General features: G+C 31.0%; 2 protein-coding genes across 4 annotated transcripts in view; one reads left to right on the top strand and one right to left on the bottom strand.

The window, feature by feature from the left end:
- Positions 1–5272, top strand: part of LOC113392908 (AP2/ERF domain-containing protein PFD0985w-like) — a 47596-nt gene extending 42324 nt beyond the window's left edge. For both annotated transcript variants that reach the window (XM_026629534.2, XM_026629532.2), the window contains 2 exons: positions 102–3981; positions 4058–5272. In XM_026629534.2, the coding sequence (XP_026485319.2) occupies positions 102–3981; positions 4058–5004 (4827 nt within the window). In that variant the 3' untranslated portion in view covers positions 5005–5272. The remainder of the gene's footprint in view (positions 1–101; positions 3982–4057) is intronic.
- An 876-nt stretch (positions 5273–6148) lies between these two features.
- LOC113393032 (vacuolar protein sorting-associated protein 72 homolog) lies at positions 6149–11567 on the bottom strand. 2 transcript variants are annotated; one of them, XM_026629729.2, is made up of 9 exons: positions 11293–11567; positions 10719–10842; positions 10236–10365; positions 9847–10023; positions 9456–9531; positions 8651–8760; positions 7800–7959; positions 6939–7094; positions 6149–6334 (listed from the first exon to the last, which is right to left on the bottom strand). In XM_026629729.2, exons 1-9 carry the CDS (start codon positions 11421–11423, stop codon positions 6166–6168), a joined length of 1233 nt encoding a protein of 410 aa, XP_026485514.2. In that variant the 5' UTR covers positions 11424–11567; the 3' UTR covers positions 6149–6165. The 2 variants fall into 2 exon arrangements, with proteins under 2 accessions (XP_026485514.2, XP_026485515.2); XM_026629730.2 differs by having other exon boundaries at positions 7800–7944.
- Between the last annotated feature and the right edge of the window lie 1609 nt (positions 11568–13176).

The raw sequence follows: 13176 nt of genomic DNA, 5'->3' as shown, positions 1-13176 counted from the left end.
GCTATTTCAACAGAACTGTATTCTATTATGAATTAAATAAATATTTATTGTAATATTATATAAGAATGACTTTCTAAAAAAATATTTGTTTTCATTTTCAGGCTTTCACGAGGATAGAGTTAGAAGCAAATGATTCAATAAGTAGACACCAGGAATGGAAACTTATGAATTACTTGGAAAATATTCGACTAGCTCTATCCAAAATTACGCCACCAGCTTCTAAAGCAATAAGCCATACTACTCAAGAAGCTTCTCCAAAAACAACTCACTTTACTATGAACTACATTGCCAGAGGATCCGGACTCACAGCGGCTCAAGTGAACAACAAAGTATATTTTAAAATCTATCCTACAGGTCAACAATCATTAGATCCAGGAGAAATAACTATACTAATAAATGGTCCTAATGAAACCTACGGAATGTCAGTAATACCACCAATATTAGGCAAAGCTCAAATGATAAGACAAAATTTATTGGGACTACAATCAAAGTCAAAATATACTGATAACGTTCTTCCTATTACACAAGGTACGGCATACTTACGAAACTATGGTCAAAATGATATGAAAAAAACATTTTATATTCCGAAATCTAAATACGATATAGATATTGATACAGAGTTAAAACAGGATCATGCTAGAATTGGCTATATGGCTAATTTGGAAGGCAAGTACGAAGTTTCAATAACTAGCAGAGGACAAAATGTCGTTGGTTCACCATTTATCGTCACCGCTTCGAATAATATTGTTGGAATTTTAGAACGAGATAGTTTCTGTCTGGAAGACGGTGAAGAAATTGATATCGTTGATGTAAAATCTGACAGAAAAGTCGTTTTAAGAATAGTAGATTTTGTAACAGAAAAGATGTTGCTTCGAGAAAATGGTACATTGGAAAAAATAAGTGAAGAAGAAGCAAAATATTTAATGGAAAATGATGACATTAATAATAGAAACAGCGAACCAGTAACGAGGCCTGACAATAAATGGATCAATGATATGGAACAAAGTAATTTAAAGACGAAAAAGTTTTATAACATAGCTAATAAAGTTTTAACAGCAAATCGATTTTGTAATCTTTTGAGCGATATTAAAAATAAACAAAAATCAGTGCTTAAGAATGATGTTAATGAGCAAATTATTCAAGTCCCTGACATTGTTAATTCAACATTTAATGATGACCAAAATAAAGTTTGCAGACAAGAAAAATGGAACAGAGTTATTATACCGGAGAATATTTCGGTCTCTATCTTAACTGAAAAATCTAATACTCTTTCAAAAGATACACCAAATTTAAATTTCCAAAATGACGGCATAGATAATAACAATTTATTTACAAGTGATCCTTTTGAAGATGATAATGTAGATACAGTACAAGCCTCAAATAACCCATTTATAGATGATATATACAACCAAAATTATGAAATGGAAAAAAAATTGGGTTCCTTTATAACGAACGAATACGAATCAAACAATTCTCAAAATGAAGAGACAGCGAATGCAAATATAAAAATATTTATTGAGAATCAAAATGAATCATTAAGTGAAGAATCCAACCCATTTATTGATATCATAAATATGGAACGACCGAAAACGCCCATTTTTAGAATTATCAGTGGAGAAGCTATAAACTGTGGAGATTCGGTTAATATCAATTCAGAAAGGAAGTTGTCTAATGAAATTGTATTAAACAATTTGGTTAATCCATTTATTGATCATATACAAGATAAGCTTAATGCATATCAAGAAAAACCTGATTTTATCATTGGAGCTCCAGTTTCTTTGCCACCCATCATCAATTTAAATTCAAGCGCTTCGTCAGTAAATAACAATGTTACAGAAATTAGCAAAAAAAATCAAAACAAGCACAAAGAAGATTATAATCTTAAAAACCATATTACAGATTCGACAACCGTTCCCGCTATATCAGTAGAAACAGACAATTCATCAAATAAATCGAATTTTTACAATAGTTTAGATTCAAATTTGACAGAAGATGTAAATATTACTTCAAATTTTAGCCCAACACTTTCTAATGTAAGTACTCCAATGGAAACAAGTAGAGAAACGTCACCCAAAAAAGATACGTGGGATTCAGCATATGTCAGTATAGATGAAAACAATTACACAGATAATATTGAATTTAGCGAGTCTTTGAATAAAAAGTCTCCACTCCCTAGAGATCATTCGAAGTTAAATTTAAATGAAAGAGAGCAATTGCAGAATATAAGTCCTGACGATGAAAAAACAAACAAGAGTGAAATCAAAAAGTCGGAATTTATGCCAATAATCGAAGAAAACGAAAAATGCTTATCATCAAACACGAAGGATAACATGAAGGAAACGACTGCAAAGGATGATGTGGACGATCCAGTGACAGTAGCATTTGCCGAAATAAATGATTTATACGATGATTTTTTTAAAACTTCTGAAGTTAGTTCAGTAACGACAACGCAAGAATGTCAATTACAGAATTTAGGAATTGAATATACCTTAGAAAGAAACGATGTACATGTCGATTCTGCATCTGAATTTAGAACAGATGTGAAAAGACAAACGAAAATATTAGAAGGAAAGATTTCTGAGGTTCAGGCAACTGTCACTGAATCCTTATCAGCAAGTCAAAACCTTCATGTTAAGAATAACCGACGATATAAAGAAGAAAATAACAATGATAACATCAGTCACATCCAATTTGGTGATGAAGCATACACTAACATAGTATTAGAAAAGAAAAAATATTGGGATGAAAAGATACGAGAAATCGAAGAGAAGTCTGAAGAAGTTAAGTCTCTGCAATGTAAAAGACGATTATCTTCAAAGTATTTACGACGTAATGATTCCTTATCCAAAAGAAGAGGCAGAAAAATCGTTCAAAACTTTTTAAACACAAATCAAGATGATTCTTATCAACTTAAAAAATCTGTTGATCAACTTGAAGCTATTAGTATACAAAGTGATTTTAATTCTATTGGAGATACAATTAAATGCATGAATAATAATATCGAAATATATAATAAAAATGAATCTACATCTTGTTTTGGTAAAAAATCTTCTAATAATAAAGAACGATCGGTTTTCGATGCTTTCAAACAAATAAAAGTAAGTAGCGTCGATTCCGTAAATATGAATAATGATAATGATGACCAAAAATCAAATTTACACTTAAAACAAGAATTATCAGAAAAAGTATTTCAAGCATTTGAAACAAGCCCTAAAAGGTTTTTCGGTACATCTAGAAAACATATTTTAAATAAAATCGACACTTTTTTAGGATATCCGGATAATGAAAACGAAACGAAAAAAATCACCAACGACATAAACCACGAAACTGGTCTAGTCTCTAGTCGTATTTCTTTATTCCATAATATATCTAAAACAGAAGAATTAGCTTGGTCACGTAGAAAAAGTAAATCATTGCATAATATAACCCATGAAGAAAATGAAACATATACAAATTTAGAAAATAAATCGACAACACGAGATTCAAAACAGGTTGAAGCCAAAGAAAATAGAAAAATCAGTAGTTCATGTGAAGAATCAAATATAAATTATTTTAATCAAACAGACAAAAATATAATTGCACTGAAAGAAAAGAGAGCAAGAATGATACAGAACAAACACAATAATACTTTCGATGAAACCTTGTATACACCTCCAAGACAAACTGATACCTCAAATGATTACGTTAAAAAAACAATAAAAGATATTAACGAACAAAACGATTTGCTAGTTAAATCACCGGCATCCAAACTTATTTCTATCAGCAAGTCTGAAATGGACATATTCAACAAATTCGCAACTGCAACGGAAGATGTGTTAGAAAAGCATAAATCCTATGAAGAATTACCAAAAATTTGTGTCAAAAATTTCATATCACTATATGAAGATGTTTCTAAAATATCTGACACGAGTAGAACACATTTAAAGAGTAGAACAAATGTAGGGTCTCTTAATAACATGCCAGTCCCGAGTTCAATTCATGGTAAATATATCTGAGTTTGTTTTTTTAATTTTCAATTTTATCATATTATATTTCAATGTTTTTTTTTCTTTAACAGGAACTGCGATGATTTCAACTACCCCTAACTCACCTACTCAAATACATTCATCAGCTTCAAAAGCTGCCCATGACGAAGGATTTATGACACTCAATAAACGCAAACAAAAATTATTCGACGAAAAATGTTTAAAAAACTTAAATAACGAAATTGAAAATACTCATCCATCATCTGACACTGAGTTAATTTCAAATCAAGACAAGGATGCAAGCTATTTGAGCCTTTCTGATATTGAAATAGAAATAATTGAAAAAGAACCCGAAAAATGTATTGAATACCCATCTGAAAATGAACCTGCTCATCTAGAATACAAAAATCGTTTTACAATGGCTAGAAAATATTTTCAGTCTTTAGAAGAGCTACGAGAAGAAAAGAAGATAAAAAAAATAATTAAAAGCGAATCTTTAATAAGCTGTCAGTCCACAGAATCTCTTGATGAAAACAAGCAACCACGAAAAAGAAGTAAAATTAAAAAATCACGGTCTATGCCGTCCTCTGAAATTTCAAAAATCTGGAATCAAATGCAAGAAAAAGAAGCGGAAAATAAGAAATTAGTAAAAATATCGGAAAAATTCAATGTCGACGATTTATTTGAAGACGTAATGGAAGGCAGATTAAGTCGCCAGGGCAGTTTAAGAGGTATTCCAAATAAGAAAGCTGTTCTCGAGACGTTTCGATCCATGGAGAATATCAGTAATAATAAATTAAATTCCTATGAAATGGCAGTATCGCAATTGAATGACTTTGCTGAAGAAAACAAAATAAAAAACGCGCAAACTTATTTAAGCGAATACCCTTATCTGCCTACAACTGATCCGTCCAAATATCACTCAAGGCTAGATACGACTGCGTCTGGTCTGATTACATTTAAAGAGTTAAGGAAGATACCAAGAAGAAATAGTGTGCCTGATTTAAGATTAAATCCAACGTTTACTGCTGATTTATAAAACATTTAATTTATTTAAGATCAACGAGTTCTAAGAACTAAAGAATATTTTATGTTTATGGAATAGCAGTAGTTTACGTACCTTATTATTATTAGTTATGTATTTTTTTGATAAATCGAATTTTAAGTTAGAATAATTGACATTTTGAAAATATTTCAATCTAACATTGTTATTTAGGATGTTGTACAATGCCTTGTACAGATTTTGGATCTTATTGTAATTTGTAAGTAACTATTTATTAGACAATAAAGTCTTTATCGAACATTAAGAGTATTTTTAATAATACATAAGACGTAAAAACTAGTATGAACTAGTCATTTAATCACAGATTATGTAATAGTTCATAAAAAATACAGGATTTAATTGATAATTATTTATTTTATAATTACAGAAAGTTGTCGATATAACGGCTTGAGACAGTTTGACCAATCACTATGACAGTTGCCCTACTAACTTTGTGATCAACGCTAGATGGCGTTGTACCACATCAACTTCTATTCCGTTCAACAAATCGCTTTTACAATATCATCCATGTTATGCAAGTTACTTATAGACTATCATTATTTTGTAAACTTTAATACATACTTAGATTATTCATACATCTCGATACTAATGAATTAACACAATCAAGCTTAATTGTCTTGGTGTGCGTGACAGCCACGCTTGATACTCGCCGAACTACTTACGTCATACAAACGTCATAGAACTTTACCAATGTACTTAATGGCCAACCGTTGGCCTCTATTTTTGTCGACGCATTTTTCACTTTGACAGTCTATAGACTACTCCGATTGAAGAAGGAATCAAGACAAACAAACCTTAGATTTACGTATTCCATGCGATTTGCTAACAGCTCATCTTTATTGTGCACTACTCTCAGATCCTAATTAATATATCTTCATTTATAATACAACACTTTGCCACTTAACTAATTTTATCCCCTCTAATTTAATTCCAAACTTCCAACAACAGTTTCGTCGACGTTCTAAATGCTATGTTTTTCTCAAATCCATAATGAATATCGTCAATTCGATGTCAAATGTTTATTTGGCCTTTGTCCCGTGATGGTCGGAATAGACCACAGACATATAAATAACGGAAGGGTGCAAAGTCGAGTCGGGTGGGTTCGAAATAAGAGTCCGGGCGCGGGGAGAGCGTGCACTACTTGATGTGTATCTGCACGTAGGCGGAGGCGGCGGCGGCGCGGCGCGGGTCGCTGCGGTCGGCGCGCGCCTCGAGCTGCTGGCAGTACGCCTCGCGGATGATGCGGAACGCGTCCACGCTGCGGTACGGCAGCTTCGTTATCGGGTCGATGTAGCGCGCCGGCCGTCTGCGGGCGAAGGCGTCGGTTTAATACAAACGGACGTGCGACTCGGTACACACGATGAAACCGCTTGCGTCGGAAACGTCGCACGCAAACGTTACATATACGTTGCACTCAAATACTTTGGCGTAATGAAAATTTAATCATCGTGCCAAAAGTAATCATTTAATAAATATTGTCTTAATTCCAACATGCACGATATCATAATTCATATAGTTACAATATAATAAATATATATATTTCACTCAGTTCATTCGGATTCTGTTATGACCCTTATTTCCATGTACATAAAGCTCACTCAGAGTTTTAGTACGGACGTTATTTACTCATAGTGCAAATCAGAAATTTTAGTACTTTACTACATTTAATGTATTTTAATTCTAAATTCAGTCAGTATACAGACATGCAATTTTAAAAATTTTCGAAGTCAAATAATTAGTTTTGCAGTTAAATAATAAGTGTAAATATTCGGTGTATCGTTTTTAGAAAAAGATGGCCGCCCTTATAACGGTTCGAACTCGCAATATTCGGTAGAGATTCATAATATGTTCTAACCCAGTGGTTAAAGTTCATCCCGACTATAAACAACATAATCATATGTAATACTAACTTAGTCACAGCACACAGTAATTCGCGTCGTCTCTTCGGTTTCTTCTGTGGGAAACAAGCGTTGAAAGCCTTATTCTTTATATCATTTTCAAAAGATATTAACGTTCTTTCGTGGTATTTAATGCATTCCTTTGTCTTCGTTGGCTTTTCATCTTTCCTGTAACAATAAAGGGGGTTGAGTTTATATATGTCATTATAATATAATATTATCGATATCGATAGATAAATAAGGTTCAACTGACCGTTTTTTTTTTCACGGCGCGTTTTGGACGTCGCCGCAAAATAAATTAAAACGCAAAAGAGTGTGCGCAAAAATGCCCTCTGTATTATCATAATCCGACGAGAAGGCAAATCTGACAAGAAAAGTTAAATCGTACGACCAACGGCTTCAAGTGCTTTCCGAGACACGAAAGTGTAAAACAGAAGTTGATACTGAATTTCACGCATGACAATTTTTCGACAGAAAAAATTTAAACTAACCCACGGCTTAAACCCAGGATCTCGAGTCTGTAGACTTAAATGCTAATCACAAGGCCAAACTTTAATTACACTTGTATTACAGAATATATTCTTACGTCTATCTTATAAGGTGATAGACTGCCTAAAATACTGGCATTATACACTGCGACTTCAGCCCGGATAATATATTAAAAAAATAATCTATTCGTTTTGTTTAAGGATTATAAATTATCTGTTTGACATTTCCTTTTTTTATTTAAATCTTATTATCTGTCTGTCATTATTCTGATCTAAGTAGCAACGCAAACTTTTTACGCCTCGTAGAAGTAACGAATCGTTTCTCAAATATAAAGACTAGTAACCGGGCTTGATAGAACATGTTTAATAAAAATGTCATACTTACATGGTGACATTTTCAATACTGATTTCTTCATCTGGTCCGACATAGTCCACATCCATTTTACTTGTCTCAGCCTTCGGTTCTTCTGTCTCAATCTTTGCTTCAGTCGGTGTATTGGAGTCACTTAGATCATCGTGACCGAGTAAATCTGAAAAAAATCCATCTTCAACGAAGGAATAATAGGATATTAATTTCATTAAATAATTTTCTCATAACTGATAATGCCACAAGACCAATGCAGGTAAAGAATTAATAAAATCAAAGATTGTTATAAAATATTTCATATTAAATAATAATATTGTGTCAAAAATCTCTGGTTTACAAATACATAGTAACAATAGGTGGAGCTAGTTGTATAATTTGTCACAAATAAAAGACCCGGGTAATAGATGAAGCAAGCCGGCTATTGACCGTAACTGGCTTGCATCAGAGTGCTTTTTTAAGGATATTTTTACCTCTTATATTTGTAGTATTATATCAGAACACACTAAAAATAAAGATTAAAAAAGAAGTAGCTGTAAGCATGCTTTATAGCAGAGATATGGTGAAAATATCACTTCGCATGAATGTAACTATTTTACTGAAAAAAATTAAAATTCTTAGCCCGTTGCTTATTTTCAAGGAACAACTAATATTGATTATGAACTGAAGAATTGCCTTTGAGTTACTATTCTACTATACTATTTCTGATCAGATGGACCGATAACAGATGTACAGTGAATATATAAAGATGACAGATTTGATTATACTACTGTAGTTATTGTAGTAGTGTTCTGTAGGAAATTTAAAAATTCAATTAGACAATTCTTCTCCGCGTAAGCCTAAGGTCATTATAATTAAGAAATAATAATTACCTTCTTCACTTTTTATGATATCACTGAGGTTGATATCCGTGATTGGTGTCATGCAATTTTTATCCTGAGGCGGTATTTCTGTTATTATCGGTACAGAGAATGAATGGTATCTGAAAATATAAAAATATTATAATTATGGTTAATATCTAATACCATCTATTTTACTATTTTGTTCAATATTCAATTATATATTCTGCTTGTAAATTTAACATTAAGTCTGTGATTTTTGAAGTGAAAAATAAATAAATAAATATTGGACAACATCACATACATTACTCTGATCCCAATGTAAGTAGCTAAAGTACTTGTGTTATGGAAAATCAGAAGTAACGACGGTATCACAAACACTCAGACCCAAGACAACATAGAAAACTAAACTCTTTCTACATCGACTCGGCCGGGAATCGAACCCGGGACCTCGGAGTGGCGTACCCATGAAAACCGGTGTACACACTACTCGACCACGTCGTCGAAAAAAGCCTTAAATCATTGTTTTTTTTTAATAAAACTTGATTCTTTTAATTGAAAGGCTGAAGTTGAAAATATCTGTGATATTTTATAATATAAGCTATGAATTATCAAGGATGTATTAACTTTTGTAAGTCTGAAATTTTGTGTAAAGTTAAACTTTGCATCTCATGTTCATAGAATGTTTCTATCAAAAAGATCTATCGTCGTCATAATGTTTTGGGCAATGATACCAATGGTAGTTACTTCTTTAGCTACTTCTTTAACACCAAAACATTTTTTTAATATATTTGTGTTCTGAATTTAATAAAAAATCTGAATTACTTTGTGTTATTACCTTATAACTGGTCCAGTAATAGATTTCTTGATAGGTCTGATCTTTTTCCTTTCTAATTCACTTTGCTCAAATCTTTCTGAAAATATTAAAAACATAACATGAATATCATAAATATTTACAGGTTTAATCTGATACATACAGGTTTTCAAACAACTTTTGTTTACCACATAACATAAACAAAATACATAAATAAAGTCCTTCCTTCAAAACTGAATTATTAAATTGTACAAGTCAAATGCAAAAATTTTAATTCTACAACATTTTAGCTATAATGTTTCGTTCAATGTATAAAACCTAACAAAAGTCAGACAGGAAGGACACCATCTCATTTTCCCGGACATGCAGACAAGTATTCTAAGCCCAGCTTTATATGTGTATAACTTATAATTACCGAGGCTTTTAAGATTTTCCTTTTCAGTAATAAGCGCTTCTTCAAGCAGTTCTTCTTGTGTTAATACTCTCTCTTCCACTTTTTTCGGCTTTTTCTTCTTAAGTTCTGATCTTATTTTAATTCTTTGTTGAGTTTCTGCTGATTTCACCGCTGTGCTCTGTCTTATTGATTTCCTCTCTGGAAATATTTGTACATTATTAATTAAAATCCTTTATTAAGATAAATAGCATTTATAACAGGGTACAGTTTTAAGTTTTTAAACTATGTTTCCACCAATACATAATAATTTAGTCACAGGAAAAAGGAAGAAAATATATATATTTTTTTTTAATCTTTGTTAACATATAACTGATTTGATTTCCAAAAACAAAAAAATACAAGTAACAAACCTATAGAAGTGTCGAAGAAAGATTTTTCAACTTTTTCTGGTTTTTCTGAATCATCCTTCGGTTTAGGTTCTTTTGTTTTCTTTGTCAGAACTTTTTTTGTTTTTTCCAATTTCTTTTTTCTGTTAGGATCCTAAAATAAACATCAATTTATATTGCATTATCTTTTAATATGTAAATAAATCATCTGTATGTATTTAGCTGAACTCTTCCTAATATTTTGAACAATTTAGACATGATTTTTCATCCAGACAAAGTCGAGAGGTTGCTCCTTGCGATCACTGTCACAGTAAGAATAAACAAAACTACACACCACTAATATTACCATTATATTATGAGAGATCTAAAATTTTATATCCCATATGCCTATTGTATTAAACAAAATATTACATGCTGGTAGAATAATGGATGAGAGTAATATCCGCACAGATGAGTTTGTACAGAGCCCTATGATCAGTAAAATACGGTATTTAATAAAGAACATACCTTATAACCTTTGGTATTAATTTTACGCTTTTCCTTCACATCTGTTTCATGGTCTGAGACTGGATCATCATTTTCATCAATATCAAAATCTGAGTCGACAACATCCTCGGTTTCTTTCTCCTGTCTAAAATATTAAAAATTACACTAGATTGTTACATTACATAGATTAAATTTTTATGTCAGTATTTACTAATTTAATTTGCAACTATGTTATTTGTTATGTTGAAGACTAATTTGTGATTATGATTATATTGACTATATAGGCTGTTTTGAATAGACTTCGAAAGTGAATAAAGTAATGTTTGTGTATTATACATAGACAAAATAGCGGCAAAACTTGAAATCCTCTATGAAATTAACTACACAGTCGTGTTATCCGTGCCTTTAGTGTATCTCTTTATAGTTTTAATTGAGTTCAGTAGTTTGATATGTCTATATGTAACTTAACGATTTAGAATATTAAAATTAAACACATAAACATAGTTATGTTATGTTTACGTAATTATACGTCAAGTACAGATAAATTACAATAAATGTGCAGTGTTCATTATATCTTAGCCATTTTAAATCTTACATATAATCCCGATCTTCTTCCACTTCTTGAAAGCCTCCGTAAGTTGTTTTATAGAAATCGTCTTCTTCCTCCTCATCAAGCAACTTTGCCATGCGATTGCCGGCATTAGACCGGCGTTCTCTTTGAGTCATTCTTTAAATATATTGTATAAAATCCAGATTTAAGTATTGCTAATTCAGTTTAAATAAAGGATAAATATAATTGATCTATCCCAAACATAATATTTATTCAAAATAGATGCGAATTATAATAAAAACAAGATTTGACATTGACATAATTTGACAATACAATAATGACACTTAAAAAGTTGCCAGGATAAATAAATTAATAAAATCGAAAAGTCGTACACGATAATTGTACTGATTCTGATTTACACTGCAGCATTATATCTAATTTTAAAGAAAATGTATTTGTACGGTTTGCAATAAGCGTAAAAATTTTCCTAATCGTTACTGATTTAATTCGGAGCTTATCTATAGTGACTAAATTGAGCAATGCAAAGCAGATGTTTTCTGTCATGTATTATATACTAAAATCATATTATGTGTATAAAAATAAATTCGTAGTTTATTACACATATTACAAAACTTTCGCTGAAATGCGGTGTATATGTATATATTTCAATTATTTTTTTAATTTAATTTTGGGAATTTTACACAGACACGTCAGTCCTATTGTCCCTTATTTGTTTAAACATTATTTATTATTTATATCTATTAGATAAAATTCCATGAATTAATAAGGATTAGTAAAATTGATTTCACAAACAATTACACACAAATAACATTATATGTTGTAAAATTAATACTATTTAAAAGAAATAGTTTTTATATTTTAATAGAACCTTTCAAAATTAAAATTGTATTTATTCAAATAGGCTCTTTCAGCATTTTTCAATCTTTATATGATTTAATACCTCCAATGCCAATTTATACATATGAGACAGATTTTCATCCAACACGTTCCTTATTCTTATAAGGTTTTCCTTCACCACATGAGATTATGCAAATTAAGTAAATCAACATTCAGTGCTTCAGTGGTGGAGTTTGAACTCAAACCTTAAATCATCGGTTAAAATTTAAATGATCTTTAGGCAATATATTTTTTACTTTACGTTTATTAAATATTTATTTGTTTTACTCCGTGTTTATTAATTGGTTTCCTGTTATTTATTATTTCAATAACTATCAATTTCAATGTTGCACATGACGTGTAAATTTTCAATTCATTTTTTTTGCTTATTATTTAATATATTAAAGCTGATATAACTTATCTTTACAAGTTATGCCACCTTTAATGTCACATTTTAAATCCTAAAAACTAGCCCCTGTATTTTTCCAATCACTACAGTGCAAGTGTGCAAAAAGCAGGTAGTGTGAGTTCTAGTAAGTATGTAGGCACACGCACATTACTTTAAATCACCAAAAGAATCATAGTGTACTGGAAATAGGCACTACTACATATCGCCAACATTAATTAAATATTTATGAAAATTTATGTCCACAGAAGAATTTATTGTTCTCTGAAAGTATGTTTTTTACATTATAGGAGAATGTAATTCGACATTTTTGTAAAAATAGTAGTAATAGGATTTGTTAAAATAAAATATTTTTGTATCTTTTCTCCTATTGGTTGATTTGTTTTAAGTATGTTCGTTAATCTTCGTCGGAATATCGGTCGTACTGCTCGTTCTTAGGTAAATCTAGCAGTTGATAAGCGAAATGGCGTATCAAGATGTCTGCCATGCATGCATGCATCATGTTCGTGAAATACTATACTAATACTTGTTTACAAGAAAATACGAAATTAGTTAATAAATAATTATCAAAACATGTAAACAAAGTGTAGTAGTCCATATAAATAATAATACCCATTTTTGACCCA

The sequence above is a fragment of the Vanessa tameamea genome, chromosome 12 (assembly GCF_037043105.1).
Source record: "Vanessa tameamea isolate UH-Manoa-2023 chromosome 12, ilVanTame1 primary haplotype, whole genome shotgun sequence".
Classification (NCBI taxonomy): domain Eukaryota; kingdom Metazoa; phylum Arthropoda; class Insecta; order Lepidoptera; family Nymphalidae; genus Vanessa; species Vanessa tameamea.
This window is presented reverse-complemented; position numbering and strand designations above follow the sequence as displayed.

Coding starts and splice junctions, on each gene's coding strand:
- LOC113393032 (XM_026629729.2), bottom strand. CDS start 11,423: ATGACTCAAAGAGAACGCCGGTCTAATGCCGGCAATCGCATGGCAAAG. Junction 10,843..11,292: donor GAAGAAGATCGGGATTATAT/GTAAGATTTAAA, acceptor TTAATATTTTAG/ACAGGAGAAAGAAACCGAGG. Junction 6,335..6,938: donor TTACTGTGTGCTGTGACTAA/GTTAGTATTACA, acceptor CTTCGCCCGCAG/ACGGCCGGCGCGCTACATCG.